This window comes from Pleuronectes platessa, chromosome 15 (assembly GCF_947347685.1).
Source record: "Pleuronectes platessa chromosome 15, fPlePla1.1, whole genome shotgun sequence".
Lineage (NCBI taxonomy): Eukaryota > Metazoa > Chordata > Actinopteri > Pleuronectiformes > Pleuronectidae > Pleuronectes > Pleuronectes platessa.
The window spans coordinates 13418895-13438427 of NC_070640.1; the positions used below are offsets into that span (position 1 = coordinate 13418895).

The 19533-nt window shown below is 41.4% G+C and overlaps 1 protein-coding gene and 1 pseudogene across 1 annotated transcript in view; one reads left to right on the plus strand and one right to left on the minus strand.

Moving 5' to 3' along the window:
• LOC128457420 (serine/threonine-protein kinase PAK 3) overlaps positions 1–333 on the plus strand; it is a gene marked incomplete in the record, with an annotated part of 23284 nt that extends 22951 nt beyond the window's left edge. Inside the window, 1 exon segment of the mRNA XM_053442099.1 lies at positions 139–333. Coding sequence (XP_053298074.1) covers positions 139–333 — 195 coding nt within the window.
• A 3449-nt stretch (positions 334–3782) lies between these two features.
• On the minus strand, positions 3783–12782 carry LOC128457133 (calpain-5-like; annotated as a pseudogene).
• Between the last annotated feature and the right edge of the window lie 6751 nt (positions 12783–19533).

The following is a 19533-nucleotide window of genomic DNA, read 5'->3' on the forward strand; positions in this document are numbered from 1 at the left end:
CTAACCCTAACTACACCTTGTCCAAATCTTACCTAATACCGTCTCTGCCAACATAAACTATAAAATCAAATGCAAATATTTGTAAATCTGGATCTCTGTTCGGCTTCCACACCTACATACCCTTTCTATCATCCACAGCATTCCTTCCTCAAGCTGGCGAAGCCTCTATCCAGCCTGACGCCTCTGATTGTAGCTGCGAAGGAAGCCATAAAGAACAGGCAGTCGCTAGGGCGTGGCCTCTGTCCGCACCCAAGGCTGGAGCCCCGTCTGTGTTGTGTCCGTTCATGGGGGCAGGGACCTGGGGTGTGTGGGAGGTGGTGGGTGACCCGATAGCGATGGCACAAGGATGGGTTGGATGGGAGGGGTGGTTGGTGGGGGGGGGGGGGGGTGGCGTTACGTGACTTACAGTGACAGCACAAGGACAAAAGAACCCCAGGCCTCATGTGTAGGACGGACATCTGGCCTTGCAGCCTCTCGGCCCATGCTGCTGAAAAAAGACCTTGCCTCTTCGTTTTCTTTTCCAGCACTCTGTACATGTAGAGCAGTCCATCACAAGTGCGCGTGTGTGTGCGTGTGTGTGTGTGAGCGTGTGCACATCTCTTTGTGACATTTGTTTTGTTTGGGAGGCAGTTGCTCCCCAAACCCCCCAAAATTGGGGTGGAAACAAACTGAAAAGAAAGTTTGCTCAATTTCAAGAAGAAACTTCAGGAGTAAAGAGGAGAAACTGGGAACTCTGAAGAGCCCTTGATTCTGTCCTTGGCCGACTGGCTTCTCTCTCCTCTAGTCCCCTCCACGGAGCACCGATCAGGCCACCCCTGCAACGACCAGCTGATGCAAGAGAGCGACTCTGGACCCAACCTTTGCCTGCATGACCACAGCTCTGTGCAGAAACACTGTTACTCCTCTGCAACTTGTCACGTCTCAACATGGTGGCTTTGTGTGTTTGTGTGTGTGTGTGTGTGTAGGGGTGCAGCTACAGGGGAAAAACTCATGAATTATTTCACAAGACCTATGCCAGCTTTAAACATCCTCCAGTAATCTGCTTCGTGTCAGTGAAGAGATACAGGTCTCATATTTCTTTTGAGCCAGCCTCTTCCACAAAGTTTCCGACACATTTGTAGATATCAATTCCCTACTTGTGCCTGATTTTCATCAAGATCCATGAATTATTCTCTGAGAAATAAGAGAAAATGTAGAAATCCCTCCTATCTCGTAATTCAAGCAAGTGAAAAAAGTTCCTAGGAGCCTCCCTCTGATCTAGATCCAAACACAAATTGAATGGCTTCTTCCCTGAGCCAAAACCCATCATCCACCAAGTTTTGTTTTAATCCGTCCAGTCGTTGTTTGCATAGTCCTGCGAACTAACACTCAAAATGCAGATGAGAACGTAGGCTTCTTTGCGATGGTAATCATTTCTTGTGTAATATAATCGATTAATGGGCTTTTGCAAAAGATCAGTATAACACTGACATGTTGATGAGACCTGTCACATATTTAAATCAACATTTTGTAGCGAAAACTCCTTATTCCATCTGATAATAAGAGAGGTCATTCAAAATGCATGTACATACACACTGTGCGGGATCAAGGACTAGAGAAACATTCCGTCTCGAGGTTGGCCGGTGCAGTAAACCCTGAATCCCAACATTTCAGATTTTCCCATTTCTTTCAGACAGTGGGGAAACAGAAGGTCATGTAGTTATTTACCTGCAGTTAATGGAAGGCCCGGTGCCACACTTTATCACAGTGTCCCAAGCCTCCTTGTATCCTGAGACCTATAACAAGATGACCTTTGAGAACACAAAAAAAAACATTGCAAGAATAAAACCCCATTAAATGATAATGCATTCAAACTTAAATGGTCAAAACAAAACAGGCAGGAAGAATTTATTTGAACAAGTACTTGTGTAATAAACGAGAGTGGCCTTCAGAGGATTTGCACAACTCCGCCAAGGCCCAACAGCCCTCCTTAAATTCTCGATCCACACCAAAGTTTAATGGTTTATTCCCTGACCCACATCACATCCTTCCCAATAGTTTCATTATAATCCGTCCTGTAGTTTCTGCCTAACCTTGTGGACACAGAAACGAACAAGGCGAATACATATCCTCCTTGGCGGACGTAATAAAATGAATGTGGACATTCCAGTGAAATCCAGGCCGACCTTTCCAGCTCAACACGTCCACTAAGGTCCCAGCTCTCCTCAACCCCCCCCCTGCCCCCTTCACACTGCTCGTTCATGCCTCTGTGTCCTTTTCTCTTGTGATCCATACGTTTTGTTTATGTCATGAGCTGTTAGATGTGTGGCAGATCAGAGATGGACGGGGTGGTGTTCTCCACTGAGTAAAGCAACGAGTGCCATTTCATGATTGTACCTTGTCCTGATGAGCGCCGAAAACAGAAGAAGGTTCATTTTGTCTCCTTACATTCCATCCGAACCTTAGTTAGCGTTTTGAACTCATCTCTGTACAGAAGGCTTTCCACTGTGTCGTAGCTTTGTCGGGTATTTTTCCCATGTAGCATCCCTCAGTGCGTGAGTGTGTGTGTGTCTCAGTGGATGCGTGCTAGGGGGCTACCTCAATCTGCACTAGAAGATGCCTCACCCGTGTCGTCCACCCTTGACTCTTGAGGTGTGGGCTAGCTGCGTAGTGTTATTGCACCTCCGATGTACAGCAGCCGTGCAGAGGATGAAGGAGGCCGCAGGATGCGACAGGATCCATGCATGTAAAACAAAACCATACACTGTATCTCATCTTCGAATAGGTTAAGATTGTTAGGTTATGTATGTATGTATGTAAATACCATGGGAAAACCCCCTCTCCTTTTTTTTTTCCAGAAATATGTAACTTAAAATGACAATATTCAGGTTGCTCGATGGTATGTTGTATCAATAAATGTTTTGCACCCTGGAAATCAAAAAACTGAAAAAAGAAGAGAGAAGAACACGCGCACTCCCTGGATCCAGCTCACCTGTCATCGGAACCCCCCCCCCCCCCCCCCCCAGGCGCTCTGTGTGCGGGCCCACACAGTCTGTCCTGAGTACCACTGCTGAGTGTTCGTAACATGTATGTGTGTGTGCGGTAGGTGTGTGTGGGGGGAGGGAGAGGGGAGGGGGGTTCCTGGCAGGAAGCTTTTTTTTTTGCTTTTTTGGGGCGGGGCCTCTCGCCCCCTCCCCCCCCATGTACAGGTCTGGACTATATGAGCACAAAGGTGAATTTCGGGACAAGAGACACCGCTGACGTGCCCCTCTTCTGTGATGGCGCCTGTACATTCCTATCTTCTGAATGTGTAAACCTGTACACGTGGTGTGAAAATTCTCTATTAATGTGTATCAAGAGAATGGAACAAAGACAAAAAATGTTACTTTTTAAATTATTATTATCATTATTATTACTCTTATTATTGTCTAGCTTTGTAAAACTGCTGAACCATCTGGCATACCTCAGCAGGCCTCTCCCCATCTTTGGAAACGGACAAAAACGATGGATGGGGGAAATAAGGTTTTGGATAAACTATTTTTAATTGTGGTTGAAGCAATAGACTTTTTGAACTTTGAATTGTGCATGGCTGTGTCTTGAGTGTAAAAAAAAAAACGACAAAAAACTAAATATTGCAGTTTGGGAACTGGACTGAAATAAAAAGAGGAAGAAAACCACAGTTTTCGTGACGATGTTGTTGTGATGCTGAGGTTTTATCTTTGATTTGTGTTAATGATTGTGAGGTGAACTGACACGAGACGGGAACAGAGGCTGAATTAAAGAAACAGACAACACATGAATGATGACGTTGTACATGCTGTTTAGTGTGTTTCTCCGCATTGTGATGAATACAGGTCATAAATATGAAAATCATATGGTAAAGACCCTATTACTCACAGTATGTGTAGTGTGGCATATAGAGGGATGGTGTCTTCACAAGCGACCTTGATAAATGTCGATATAAAACTTATAGAAACATTTTGTTTAGAAAAGTAATCAGAGAAATTAAAAAGGAAAGAAGTTTTTATACAAAGTAGTTAACAGGAAGGAACATTCACTCTGTCCATTAGTGCCCTGTTTCTAATAGTGTAAAATCTGCTCAGAGTGATCACGTGTGTTCTACAGTGGTGGAAATCAAAGCTGCTGGTTTTGGTGCTTCCGTCCTCCACACGTAGTTCAGTGACTCAGCAATGACTCGGCTCTCTCTCTTAAGCCACTGAAGGCCGAGGTCACATGGCCAGCAGCTGAGTGGAAGTGACAATCCTCACGCCGATGATGCCGGGCATCTCGTCGGCCATCTGCCGGCCCCCGCTTCCTCAGCTGGAGGCTCTCGGGGATCGGTGTTGTCCTTCACCGAGCCGGACAGCACCACTTGGCCCATGAACTCGTCCTGCACCACGTTGCTGTTCCACACCTGAGGAGGAACCAGTGAGTTTTAGATACAGGGCAGAATTTCCCTGTCACACAAGTATAAGGTGGTCGTGTGTCTTGGTGTTGGTGACTATGAGTTCAGACAAACATGAGGCCCTGGACCCTCAATTATCATGTTACAATCACTTATATAGAACATAGAAGTTGTATGTGAGCTATGTAGTTTAACATTTAACCATTTATATTATCTTCAATATATATTAACGAAAAAGTACATATGACAAAAGTTCACAAAATATTGCTTTAAATCTGGTTAAAAAAAGATGCACACCACTTTTTAAAAACATTATGTAGCTGAATATGGTGAAATGCCATTTTCTTTTTTTTTTCATTTGTATAGTAGAATTAGAATTTGAAAGTTCCTGACATATTATTTATCATCTAATGGACTCCTTTTGCTTTTAATCCTTTAAAACAAAGTGAATTATTGCATTAATTGTCTTTGAGCATATAACTGACTAACGGAGATGAATGACAGGCGGACACCATCTTACCTGCACAGTAACAGGCTTCCTGGGCTTCTTCCTGTAGAAAATGGCGCTGGTTTCGAATTCTGGTTTCAAAGTGTCCTTCTTGATGCTGGAGCGCACCGAGCGGCCCTCACAGGATATGATCACATATGGGGTCTGCCCCTGCATGAAAGATAGAGTTAAAGACATGTTTCTATAGACACTGACGATATTTCAGACCCATGAGGGGGAAGTGGAGCCGTGTGAGCGTCCTCTGACCTCCTGGGTTATCCTGGCTCTGCAGCCCCTCAGCTCCGTGGACGTAGACGTGAGTCACGACCTGCGGGTATCCCAGAAACGAGCTCCAGCATTTGACTTTGGGTTTATGCTCTATCAGCTCCCTGTGAGGGTAGAGGAGGATTACGGGACCAGGAGAGAAGTTGAGTTACTACATCTTGATACTTTGACTTTGAAATTATCAACTATCAGACAACTGAAAGACTGCAGTGACAAAAATAAACTGCTTGGACGAGCTGTATGGGAGTTAACAGGATCAGGTCATGTGTCATAAACTTGCCAACAAGAACGTCAGAAACAAAATAAAATTTCTGTCCAAGAAAAGCAGTGGGAGGGTGCTGTTACATTAAAAGGGATTTAATGTGAACAGTCTATCAACAACCATTATGGGTGAAGTTTACAGGCTCCACTTTCCAAAAAACTCATTTGTGTGATTTTCTTGGACATTATCCATCCATGAACAGTCTGAACAGAGGGACGCTGTGTTCTCCCTTTCCCTCGTGTGTCTCACATCTGCCAAAATTACAGATTTACACTGACTCCTCCGCACAAAGCCATACCTGCAGTCCGCCTCCACGTCCGTAAATATTCGGATCATGTAATCCCCCAGCGTCTGAGGCATGAAGGTGGTGGGGAAGACGATGTAGCGACCCTGCGGCAGCGTGCACCTCATGAACACCGACCGGGGCGTTGATGTAAAGGGATGTCCCCACGACCTGCTGTGTCAGGATGTCATGCATCCGATACTTCCTGTTCAGCTCCACCTGGAGAAGGGGAAAAACATAACCAGGTTTCTCACATGAGTTCCACATAACATTTAAAACCAGGATAATAGTTCATATTAAATCCAAACTCAAGCATTGTTGTTAGGCTGGACTCGATGGACTGTGTGTAGACTGTGTGAAAACTTAACCTCCTAGGTAAGTGAGACAGATGGCATCTTGTGTAAAAACTCCCCACATTCTCAGTACTGCATGATATATGAAATGAATAATGTATAAAACATATGCAGTACACAAACAATCTTGTATCTGCAGGAGTAATGCTGCCTACATGTATTCTCCTGCCCCCTGTTGGCAGAATAGTGGAAATCTAATGCAGCACATTGTAAGTGTGTTTTTTTCTCAGTTCAGAGTTAAGAGATATAAAATCCTGTTTAACTTGCACCTATACATTATTTATTTCTTTGTATAATAAAAGTCTTAAAAGAGGCCAATTGATTCAGCTACCAGGAAGAAAAAAATTCACTGACGAAACACGTCTCCAACAGAAAAATACAAAGTTGCTGTGGATGGTAGCACAAGACTTAGAGTGTGGAGGGGTAGGGGTTAGGTTAGGTATGGGGGTTAGGGATATGGATTAAGGAGAGAAATGGGGATAGGGATTGAGGTAGGGGTAGGCATAGGGCTAAGGATATGGATCAAGATTAAGGATATAGTTAGGGTTAGGTTTAGGGTAAGGGTTAACTGAAAGTTTGTGCTTTCAGTTGTTTGACTTGTATTCCTGTATTTGAAATTCTCTCCTAGCCCTGCTTCTGGAAGCTTTGGAAGCTTGATTTGGTTGAGATCAGGACCCTTTGACCTCTAGGTTTGACACCAAGATGGTTAGGTTTAGGCATCCAGTTCAAGGGTTAGGGTTAGGATGATTGGTTGGTCAAGGCATTATGATCTAGAAAACCTGTTTTAAATGGTCGTTCAAAAGAGGGTTTCAAACTTCTGACCTCTACGTTTCTTTTTTGTTCATTCCAGGCTGAGGTGCGTGTCTCTGTTCTGTTTTCAGCGAACAATCACCTAATTGTGTGCATTCTTTGTGTTTCATGCTTTGTTGAAATGGTGTGTTTTAGTTGCTGATAAACTGATCACGTAATGTCTGCCTGATGCTTTAAAAACTACAAGTTTTGCAAGAGAAAAGGCAAATGAAGCCAAATTTTCCCACAGAAATGAGCCAAAGTTTGATGGAATGGCTCTTTCCCCCCTTTAAATAAACAAACATTTGACAAACACCATTTCCTCTGGATGCATTCATCTCTAGTGAGTCTCACCCTGAGCTTTGTGCAATGTTTCAATAACCCTTCATATCTCAGACAGATTTTTGCCGGTCTTTTGGCACTTTTCAATATTCAATTCAATATGCTTCATCAATCAATAACCGTTCATTACATCAATGCAGTACTGTGGATAGTGTCTGTGTTGCACAATATATTACCTTAAAGATAATAAAGCCAAAGGTTATATTTTCTCCTTGACCAACTCGTCTGTGTATCTTCACGTCTTTCTGTTGCAAGGAGATTTGAACTTCATCGACCTCCTTCGTCACGTTAAACAAATACTGTAAGAGAAGAAGTAAACAAGTAAATATACAGGCATGAGCGCAGGTGATGTGAGGAGAACGTGCAGCCAAAATGTGCAGCACCTGTGGATTTTGCAGGAACGTCTGCTTGTGGTTGGCGCAGCCGCCACAGCGGTTCAATAGAGGATCTGCATTTTTGGTCCAGCTCCCAAAGTGGACAACCTCATTCCAGTTCTTGTGGATGCTGATCATCGAAATGTTGATGATACGGCAAATATCTGCATCTGTGAAGTACTTGCACCAATCTGCGAAAGACATCCTGTGAATGCAAACACATGTGTTGTTACACTGTCAAAGAGGAAGTAGACTCAACAGGTGGAGCTTTGCATCTGGAAGAACTCACCAGAACTCTCCATCGTCCTCCACCGTGATGCCGAGGTTGCCCCTCTCTGTATCCCCAACCTTTGACCATTCCTCAGAGCTGATGAACAACGCGTAAAGCAAGTGGTTAATGCACTTAAATATTTTTTTCAATAACCAAATTAATAGTTATTCAGACAGATTTTAATACTCAAGTTGTGGATTTTGTGTTGTAAAAGTCTGTCTTTTAAGTAAGCAAATACTCACTGTTACTCAAGTAGGATTTAATACTTTCAGTACATGTGTATCTATTTGTTTGTACTTAGATGCACAGAAGTTACATTAATTCCAAAATTATCTTGTATCAGGAAAATAATGACCACCCCACATTCTTGTTCTTGTCGAAACTTCTAAAAGAAATCATGATTTTTCTCAATGAAATCTGAAAAATCATGTTTTGGTTGCACTCAAAAAATAAATCAGAGAACAATGAGAATACATGTGTGGATAAACAATAGATTAAAGTGGATAATGACGCAGGATAGGTTTGCAGAGTTTTCGTGCAGAGTAACTTTTTTGTCACCATTGAAATCCACTGGAACTATTATGAGCTTAGATTGAACACAGCCTCTGTCTCTTCTCTCCATTCAGGAACAAACTTCCCACCTTTTACTTTAATCTATTAAATGAAATAGAAATTATAACGAGGGATAATAAGTGAATGTTGAAAGGCTCTCACCTGTCGCTCCAGGCTCCTTTCCACTCGATGTGGCCCCAGGGGTTCCTCATGCGCATAAGGGGGATGGTTTCATTCTTGAAGTACGCCAGCAGCCCGTGACCCAAACGCACCTTCTTCACTGCGGTGATGGCGTACGCATGTCCTTTCACTAGCCCGTTAGCCATCTTGGCCTCAATTTCATGAGGCTCTGCCTGGTGAATTTGTAAACAGGAATAGTCGACTAAGTTTCTCTTTAAGTACAGAAACAAGGTGAACATTCAGGAACAGGACAAACCTTTATGGAGCAACTTATGATTCCTCCACGGTCGTAGACCTTCAGTAGGTCCTCAAACAGCTTGTCTTGTTTTTCCTGGTCTTTGTAGTAGGCTTCCTCCTCCAGGCTAATGGCTTCAGCCACAGCGCCACTGAAATCCACCACAGCTTCTCCAGTGTTTCCCCCCTCCAGAGACTCATAGCAGCCGGCGAGCCTGCACACAGAGGAGACCACAAGTTTAGTTACATATAGGAAGAGTTGCAGAAAGTAAAATATTTAATAAATTGGTAATAAAGTAGAAGAAGAGAATGGATTCTATCTATTTGTAATATGCAATACATACTCAAATATTGACAATACAAAACATAAAAAAACTGATGTTTACTCAATATACAGAGAGCAGTAATAGTTGCTTGATTATACAATGCATTTATAAAATATCTTGTGTTGTTATTATTAGTATAATAAGTAGTAGTATGTATGAGTAACAATAACTGTATTTGATAGCAGATTGTTCTAATACTGACAATCCTTAACCACATAATTGTTTTAATCAACAATACGTATATATGAAAAAGAAAAAGACAGGGGACAATCTGATTGAAGTTTACGGACTTGGCGTAGGCCTTCTCCAGCAGTGCGCTCCAGAATTCATTGTTGTCTTTTGAATGACAGTAGATGAGTTCTCCATTGACTGTCGGCAGCCGGTCGTCCACCACCACATCCAGCCACTCTCCAAACACCCAGAATTGAAAGTGGAAGATTCCTGCGTAGCCCTCCGGGTGTTTAGGATCCCACTCCTGTTCCTTCCAGTTAGGGATCACCTGGAAACACAGAAACATCAGTGTGACTAATGAGGCGCACGACTCCTGATGTCTTGTATCTGACGAATTTAGATAATCATATATCATATCATCAGTCATACAGTATTTAGAGATAGAAGAGATCCTAATATCAGACTTTTTAATACAATTATTAACCTATAAATTACATACATGTTTTAATACTGAGAGTTTAGTCTATTTACAAAGGAATTCCGTTTTGCAGTCAATCATTAGTGAACCCCCTCAGGCAAATTCCAGTGCTGGTCACATTTCATGCAAAAACCAACAGGCTTCATTGATGTTTAGTTACCAGCAGCAAATACACCCCACACCCCGGCTGTTCAGAGTGGAAAGACCAGGTTAACTCACCTTCTTCCAGAGATCTGGCTTCAGGGCCAGACAGGAGCAGGCAGCCACGAACCAGCAGTTCCCCACCACACCCTGGTTCAGGTCGCGGGAGCTGATGCCCTCCACAAACAGGTGGGGGTCATTGGATATCTCCTGCAGCAGAGAAAGTGACAAAATGAGCCAAACACACTTTATCCCTAAAGATGTGTGCACATAATTGTGTAGGTTTCGTTGTCAGTCATATTGCATACTATTTTTTGCAGGAATATCTGTATTCATTGACAGATGCTAGTGATGGACCATTGCCACAACAGACTCACTCACCCCTGGTCGTTTCCACTGCACAGTACCCGAAGGCGGTTTCCTGAAATACAGCGATGCATTGATGGCTGGAAATTCTGGATCCTCGAACAGCGTCTTGTCCCTGATACAGTTGCTCTTCAGCTCAGCGTAGTGCTGGTTTTTGTACGCGGCGGCAGAGGAGAACATGGTCCAGATGCAGAGACCTCACAGCTGCAGACTGAGGACAGACACCAGACGTTTCTCAGGCTCTATGATAAAATGTTATAAACAGTTTTTAGTTGTCGTTGTGCGGGGGCAGGAGCTCCCTCCAGCCACTGACACTCAGCGTTTCTGGACGAAGCCTGCTGGACTGGATTGTGTAAACGTCTGTGCTGCTGCAGACGATGAGACAGAGACCCGCTGAACTCAGTTTACTGATGAATATTAAGCAACAATGAGCTGTGAAGACAGTATCTTTACATGGTTTCTATAGAAAGAGAAGATGGAAAGCTGAATTTGTAAAGGTATTTTTAATCTATCAAGAAATTAATTCATAACAACCTTTATTCTTCAGCAACAAAGGGCGAAGACAAAGGCTGCTGAGTGTGTGATGGGCTCTTCAAGTGATTTTTTCAGTTTAAGACCATATTGTGCATTTAAAAGATGCGTTGTACTCATGACTGAAGCAGAGACGAATACCAGTTGTGTTCTCTGGGGAGTGAAGATATTTTAACCCCTTGACCTTTGTCCCCTCACACTGAACCCTTGAGCCTGAATTTGAGTCATTAAAATTATTTTGGAACCATTTTCTAGTATTTTCCCCAAGAATAACACATCACAGCAAACCAAATTTAATTTACTGGAAATAACAAGTTCAAGGTTGACTGAAAGTTTGTTCTTGGTAAGAGCCCTCAAGAGAGTTTGTGTGTTTCTTTAGAAGTGCAAAATAAGTAATGAAATGTCTGGGTGAAGAGCATCCACTTACATTACTCATTTACAATATGTGTACACATACCATATGTATAAAGTACATATATGTTTCAGAATAAATTAAATGCTGCCGATTTTTATTTCATATATAAACAGATTTTCACTAACTCCCAATTGTTTGTAAATACATATCTTTTCAGAATATATAATATACAGAAAATATTTTAACATTGACGGTATTTGTAGTCATGATGTCTGTGCGTACGGCTGATAACACTTGTTTAGTTAATAAGCAACTTATATTACTAATATTAACCAGAATTATCAGACAGACCACATCATGTGACCGCTAAAGTAGGTGTGACAGCTATGTGTACCTAATATACTGCTCACTGAGTGTCATGTTTGAGTTTCAAGTATTTTGATTCTGTAAAGTTTTACAATAAGTTAATATGAAGTGTAACTTTATTTGGAAGCATCTGTAATGAGTTTCACAAACATGTTTTTTAAAAAGCTACACATAATACATATATCATAAAATGTATAATCCTAAGTAAGGTAACTGAGGATAGAAGGAAAATGTAGAGGTCGTGACGGTAGCTCACAGTTATCCTCTCCTGCTCCAGGTGGTGTACCTGAAGTTCTCTCTCTCCGACTCACCATTGACCTACTTATTGTCACATTGTCAGAGCCACACCCAGGCTGTGTTTGTTCTACTTCATATATTCATTTTATTACCTGCTGTCATTGTTTCACCCTGCACTGTGACTTCGAGAAGAAGGAGTGCTATATCTTCACATGTCTCAGCTACCAGATTAAAAAATAAATCAAAATGACCGTAGATCTAAATCATCTTGTGGCTCTGGTGTGAAACGAGGTCGTGAGCCTGTTAGCGCTTGTGAGGGAATGTTATCTGTTTGAGAGTTCCTGACGAATGTGGTCAGGCAGGTTATTTTTGGTGGGTTATTTGTGTAGCGTAGCACACATCTGTATACAAATTTTTGCTTCACACACTGTTTATTATCACATTCTAAGTTTGACTGGTTTATGTAAAATGTGTGAAAATGGACCATTCTATACATGTCGGTCACAGCTTTAGTCTTTTTCAGTGTTGTCAGGGCAGGTAAAGAGCTGAGATTGAGATTTAGACTTCTGAGGTAAGAGTGTTACTTGAGAAACTAAAGAAGTTTCATAAAAAAGGACATTCCCCAAACACTGTGTATGAGTGCTTCCAAGTGAATTAGAAGAGACTGTAAATATCAGCTTGTAGGTGTAACACTCACCTGTGCTGAGCAGTGTTATCCCTCCAGTGATCAGATCAAACACATTCACGTTCCTGTTCAGCTACTGTTGGACGTGTGTCCGCCTCAATCCCACACTTCTGTTAAACCACCCGTCACATAAAACAACTCATTCCAGCTCAGCCTTTCTCTAAACAAAACAAATCCAGCTCCCTTCGGTTTTATCCTCTGGCTGCGAAGACGTCCCCAAAAACGTTCAGCCAAACTCTGCCTCTGAAAACTGGTCTGACGAGCACCTCTCTGCAGCAGGAGGCGTCATACAAAGGCTGATATGGTGATTGCAGCAAGGGAGGGAAGAGAAGACTGAAACTGAATACCTTTTACCTCCCACCACCTAGAAACTCATAGGTGAGGCAAGTAAAAACCTGTCCTTTTGTTTTACAATAACATCATTAAATGTAAAATTTGCATCACTGTCTGGATCTGGACAGTCTGGATGTATCTGTGTGAAATAATTTGCCGGTGGAACTGAACAAACATAACCAATAAGCCGTGTGCAATCCCCACACTGCCAGTGAACTGTGGTAATGAGACAAACTGGCAGCCGCTCAGAGGTCTGGCCTCAACTTTTACAGGGCACAAGAAGCACTTTGACTCCCTCAGATGACAAAAAAAGAAAGATAATGTTGGATAAGTCCAGCCTCAGACGGAGGGCAAAGGAGGCAGCTTGAAAATGAAAGGAAGAATGCTCTGGCGCAGCCAACAGTAATAAGGTAATTAACGGGAGCTAGACAGGCTGACCAAGAAACTGGAAACATGTCTAAAACTAAAATTACACTCACTAGTACACAAAGCTCTGCCAAGGCCCAACAGTCCCCTTAAATGCACTTACCTTGCACCACATTTTAACAATCATAGATATTAGTCCCTAAAATGTGATTTTGTGGGGGGATTATCCAGACCCATTAATTATTCCCTGTGATAATGTCAATAAAATTCTGTCTTAATGTTAAAGAAAGGGATTTAAAACAATTATTGGATCCGCCTCCTATTGTCGGATTCACACAGATTTAAATGGATTCTTCCCTGACCAATACCACGTCCTTCCAACAAGTCTCATGGAAATCAGTCCAGTTGTTTTCCTATAATCCTGTTTACATACAAACACAACAACAACACAACAGACAGACAGACAGACAATGGTGAAAACATTGCTTCCTTGTCAGAGGTAATAAAAGTAAATCATTGGGATAAGACGTGACACAAGAAAAGATCAATGAAGGGTTTCAGATATGAGCAAAAGTTTGTGAGAAAAGTGTTGCTGAGTGTGTGACGTGAATTGAAAAAGAAAAGACTGCACTTATTGTAACGCAACACAGTTAAGCCTGGTAATCTGCTCTTCTGTTGCTTTGGCTGACGTCATTGGATAAATGCCTGTCAACCCAAGTGAAGTCAAAAGGCCACTTCCTTGTGGGAATGTGTATTCATTCATATGCCACAGAATCCTTGAAGAGTAAATTATTAGTTTTTGTGTTTACTTAAAAAACAACACAGACGGAAATCATAGAAGTTGGTCAGTATGTTCATCCATACGTCTGTCCTTGAGACAACGGCTCAACTGGTCCACTTCCTGTTTAGTTTTGAGTCTATTAAGTCTGCAGGTGTCGAGAGGATGTCCAGTCTCTTCACCTCCTGCTGCAGACGTAACCTAACGTTCTTTTTGTGTGGAGTATTTTACAATTCTACCTCTTAGAACAACTCCTGCTATTTCCCAGCGTGCACTTGCGGATAAATCAGGTGTGATTGTGGTTTCTACACAACACACCCACATTTTCAAAGAACTTGATAATAATGATAATTTGAGGATAATCCCAGCACAGTGTTTTATACACAGAGTTATAATAATATTGTGGATGTTTGAGTCTATTGTTTTATGTGTGAGTGAGTAGTCGATCAGAAAAGGAATAATGAGTCGTAAGAATATTCTCTTGTGTGTCAGGTGTGTTTACTGCGAACCTGAAGAGGTGCCTTATGCAGACTGACTATTTTGGGGTTTTTCACTATTAGCGAGACTTAATAAGACATTTGACAAACTCCCTTCAGGCTTTAGGAAAGTATGACTCACTTTCACATTTCAAATATTAAGGCTCCACATATTTCACAATTAGTGTCTCACTAAGCTGCGTGGGTGTAAAGTACAATGAAGCCTTCGGGACTGTTAAGGAGATTCCGACTTTTCATTTGTGCTGTTACAAAAGCAACAGCTGACAGCTTCTTGCTTGTACTCCAGCACAGATTTGTCCCATGCTGCAACACATCATCGTTAGACTAATTCCCCTGACATCTTTCTGAAAACCCTTCCTCATCCCCAGAGACATCTTTTTATGACACACATGGACACTGTGTTAGAATTTGATTAGAACAGGATGGGTTAAAGAGACATACAGCTCCCATGAGGCCAGAAGCGGTCCAGACAATATTTGTGAACATGAGACAATTTATCTCAAAGCCATTAGGTGATGAACTTTAACCTCTTATTTTGCCAAGACATGAAATTAGAAACGCATCCAGAGAATGAGAAGCAACCAAATGGACAAAGGTGACAATAAAACCTCCTTGGTGCAGGTAATGACTTTTTTCTTCTGATGAGAATTCAAATTCTTATGACCACAAGATAGTGATTGATAACTGCATTTTCTGCTTCAAATTTGTCAATACTGTTCATCATCAGCAATATCATCATCATCTGCTTCCCTGTATATGGCAGAGAAATATCAAATTACAGGACACACACACACACATGTTTGTATTTCTGTCTTAGTGAGGACACTCATTGGTATTATGCATTCCGTAGACTCTTACCCTAACCCTTAACCATCACAACTAAATGCCTAACAATAACCCAAACCTAAACCTTATTCTAACCCTACCTCTAAAGTAGGGTCTCAACCCCTAAACAGTCCATTAAAGGTTGGTCAAAAAGGACCGGCCCAAATGTCCTCACTTTCCCAAAATGTCCTCAAAAAGATATCTGTACAAGAGTATAAACACACACACACACACACACACACACACACACACACACACACACACACACACACACACACACACACACACACACACACACACACACACACACACACACACACACACACACACACACACACACACACACTTTGGCCAGTAGATGGCAGAACATTCATACAGTTCTCTGTTTCATTAGACATCCTGCTAAAAAGCAGCATCTGTATGTTCATATTTCCTTCAGTAGAGGCCGCTAGAGCCCAGCTGTTGCATTGAAAGTTCTGCACGTCACCTCCAGAGTCACAGTATGTCAGTAAAATGGGGGAGCAATGAAATGTGCTGCGATAAACCCGCATCAACATCCTGCACATTCTATACAATTAATATCGTAATGTGTTGTATAATGCTCTAAAATCACATCAATAGTTTTCAGCGGCCGTCAATGAAGTTACGTTTTTTGCTATATAAAGTACACGTTAGACAGTATATAGATGGCCATTTTATTACATTATTTTTCAGATAGATGTAGGGATTATTGGATGGTTGTAGAAGTAATTAAGATAAAAAACAACTCACAGTATTTTTGATGCCGACAATAACAAGAAGATCATTGTGAGATCTGCATGATGTTTGTACTAATAATTTAATTATGGTATCATCTGTTGTTCATATACATGTTTCATTGATCCTCATGCACAGATTTTATCAATGAAACTGGTTTAAAACCCGGATGATACATCTGATGTAAGTACTTTGGTTCTGTAAGCAGTTCACAAATGTTATGACTTGAATCAACAGTTAGAAATGCTGATGGTAGAGACATAAGAACGTGAGGCATCATGTTTCATCATGATCATGAGTTTGGCTTCTGCCGAGCGAGCGTGAGAAACAGGTTTCCTGTTGCCATGGTGACGAGGATGGTTTTGTGTAATGATTCACACATTCGCAGAATAACTCACTAGTCTTTTAACTGTTCAGAACAATTCATTCATTTCTAGCACACAGTTGGCGATAGTGTTGTGAACATGCAGCATAGACATAAACACACACATGGATTCGCTCAGCTATCCTTATTAGGACTTTGCACTGACCTCCATGCATTGGGGACATGTGACTTAATCAAAGCCTTATCCCTAACATTAACGTCCAATTCAAACCCAACCACCTTATTCTAACCCCAAGTCAGTTCTTACCCCGAACCTAAACCAATTACATCAAGTTTTCATTACAACTGGGCTTCGGTCCCCATGAGGTCCTCTGGTCCAGACAAGACCAATGTTTAGGCTGTAAAAGGTCCTCAAAAGGGAACAAAAACGAGTATGCACACTTTTTTCAGATTTTGCTGGCAAGAAAATTGTATTGTAATTTAATAAGGAACAGTTGTTTCTTACATTTCTCTAAAATGTGTAATTGTGTACAAAGAGAAGACCTTTTAAGCAAGAGCAGTGAAATACAACTGTTTTAATTTTGCAAAAGGATACCGGTTAAAACATTGAATGAAGCACTGAAACAAGCCACTGTGACGTTGCAAAATACCACTTAAAAAAAGGACATTGTAAGTTTCCAAGAAAAGAAGTCATTCAATCGATCAGGAAGGCAAACATGAAAGAGCACAGGGAGCGTATTTACACCGAGATAAGTGTCCCGTGATGCGTCTGGGAGACTTCCTCAGTGAAGACATTTCAAAATGTTTAACAAACAGCTGTTGACAAAGAACAAGCCTTCGATGTCTTGTTTCATTTATTATTATCAAAAGACAGCAATCTTTAAAAAACAAAAAGGCACCACTGTAGGTGATGAATTCACACCATCCATCTTACATGGTGGCGGCCGGTTTACACAAGACAACCAACATTTTCTGTTTATGTTTAATACGCTGTAACAAGCTGTAGAAAAAGACCATTATTATTATTAGCATGGAAGGTTACACAGAACTGAGAGCTTGAGAAAAATGACAAATGGGGCTTTTGTACAAAATGGTGGGTGAAGTGAGGTGTCCCTGCTGTTGGATTGGCTGATGTTATTAACTGTTTGTGCTGGTGTGACAGTGCCCCCTGCAGGAGAAAGGTGAAGCTCACAACACCAGATAATTTTTTTGTTAGAATTTGTCTCGAGTATTAAGTGGGTGATAATAACAAAACAGCTAAGATTATCCAGAGGGCAGACACCACATCACTCCTAAGACACACACATTCACAATGGAATAACTGCATGGAAATTTCAATTTCAGCTAATTTCTCATTATTCTACAAGGTATATAAAAAAAAAAAAAGTCATCCTCAACTATTCTTTAATCTTAATGCATAGATGTTAATTTAAAGGATGCTACATGTGCAGCACTTTTTAATCAACACATTGAGAAATTAATTGTGGTCACACATTGCAATGCTGGCAAGTAGACAGTAAAGTGTCTGTGATGAATAAGTAGCTCCCTGCTTTGTGCTTCAGTGTTTTGTTTTTTCCAATTTAGAGATTCTCAGGTTTGATTCCCTGCAAAGTCGAGAATACTCTTCAGTAGATTCGTAAGACACACGATGCAACTAGAGAAAAGAAATAATCTAAAGACTAAAGAGAGTTGCACACAGAGGCTTGAATAAAGAGTTTAGAGCTCATGTGAGCAACTTAAACCTAGAAATAAGAATATTACCCTTGATATAAATTAATAAACTGTTAAATTTGAAACCCATTGAGCCATGCACATTGGATGAAACCCCACTAACATCGAGTGCCCTGACAACACTAAGCGCCTTAGATGAGCATGATTTAATCTTGATGTGATTTTTTTATGTATTAAAAAGCAACATGCATAAATCTCAAGGTGTGCTTCCTCCAGAATATAAAAAAAACTTACATCTTATTCCCCCTTTCTACAATTCCATGTCTAAAAATCATGCTTTGGCTTTTGAGATGAATATTTATCTTGAATTTCACACACTGTTCGATAAAACATCTTCATATTGGTGGTGAACTGGTCAACAAGGGAATTATTTAGACTTCGGTGAATAAAATGACTTTATAAAAAGGGCCTAACTGTTCTTCCTTTGGTTGTTTTAGGTCCTTACTTTCATGATAATTCACCGATATCATGCACTGCAGTTTGTGAAAATCTAAAACACAGAGGGTATATATAGCTTGAATAGCCTACAGAGGGTCAAAATAGAGGAAACTCCAACATAAAGAATTCCTGCGAGGGTGACGTGAGATGCTTTTTCTTAGCCTCGTCTCTGATGGGACAAAGACGAACGCCAATTTGAGCCAGAATAGGGATTTTCAGACCTCCGTGTGTTTATGGTGGTTTAAATAGCCTGTTCAAGATTATGGTTTTATAATTTCTGGTGTAAATTCTGTCGGGAACACGAATCCCCATCGAGGAGGCGTGGGCTCCTGCCCAGTAATCCTCTTCAGTCAGGAGCTGCATCCCACACATCCTCACCCTCTGCGGAGCGACTTCATTTTGGTTGCTTCTTTTACCATACCCTGTTATTGTGTTGAGCTAATGTTAAGACGGACACTGTAGAGACGTTATGGAAGCACAGCAATGGACGGAGACGTTATGATGGATGTAGCTATATACACATTTACAGACTTTCTCTGGCTTCGCAGACGGCTTCCTCTCACACGGAACCATTAGCTTTCACACTATTAAGCGCATCGGGCAGGAGGACATTGAGAAACATCCCAAATACAAGTGAATCAATAGTCAGCTTTGACTTCACACCCCTAAAAATATAAATTTGCTGCTTGAGATTATGTGACTTAAAACTTAAAGTCTGTGCATCCTTCAATGAAACGTCTGAAACCAAAGTGAAAACGTTACCCCGTGAAATCTGTGGGTGAGAGAGCTGTTTGAGAAATAGTGAAACCTCCAGATAGAAACGTGTCGGAACATTAGTGAGCTGATTTGTTACAATTTGGTCAAAAAGTGAATCATTAATTACAAAAAAAAAGTTTAATTGTTTGTGTGACCCTCAAGCAGCAAATTGGGACGTAGCCCCGGTGGCTAAGGCCTTACAAAAGAGACAAAGACGTGGTTCTCCGAGACAACAGGTGGCACTGTGAGTGACGGTGGAAAGCAGCAGACGTATAA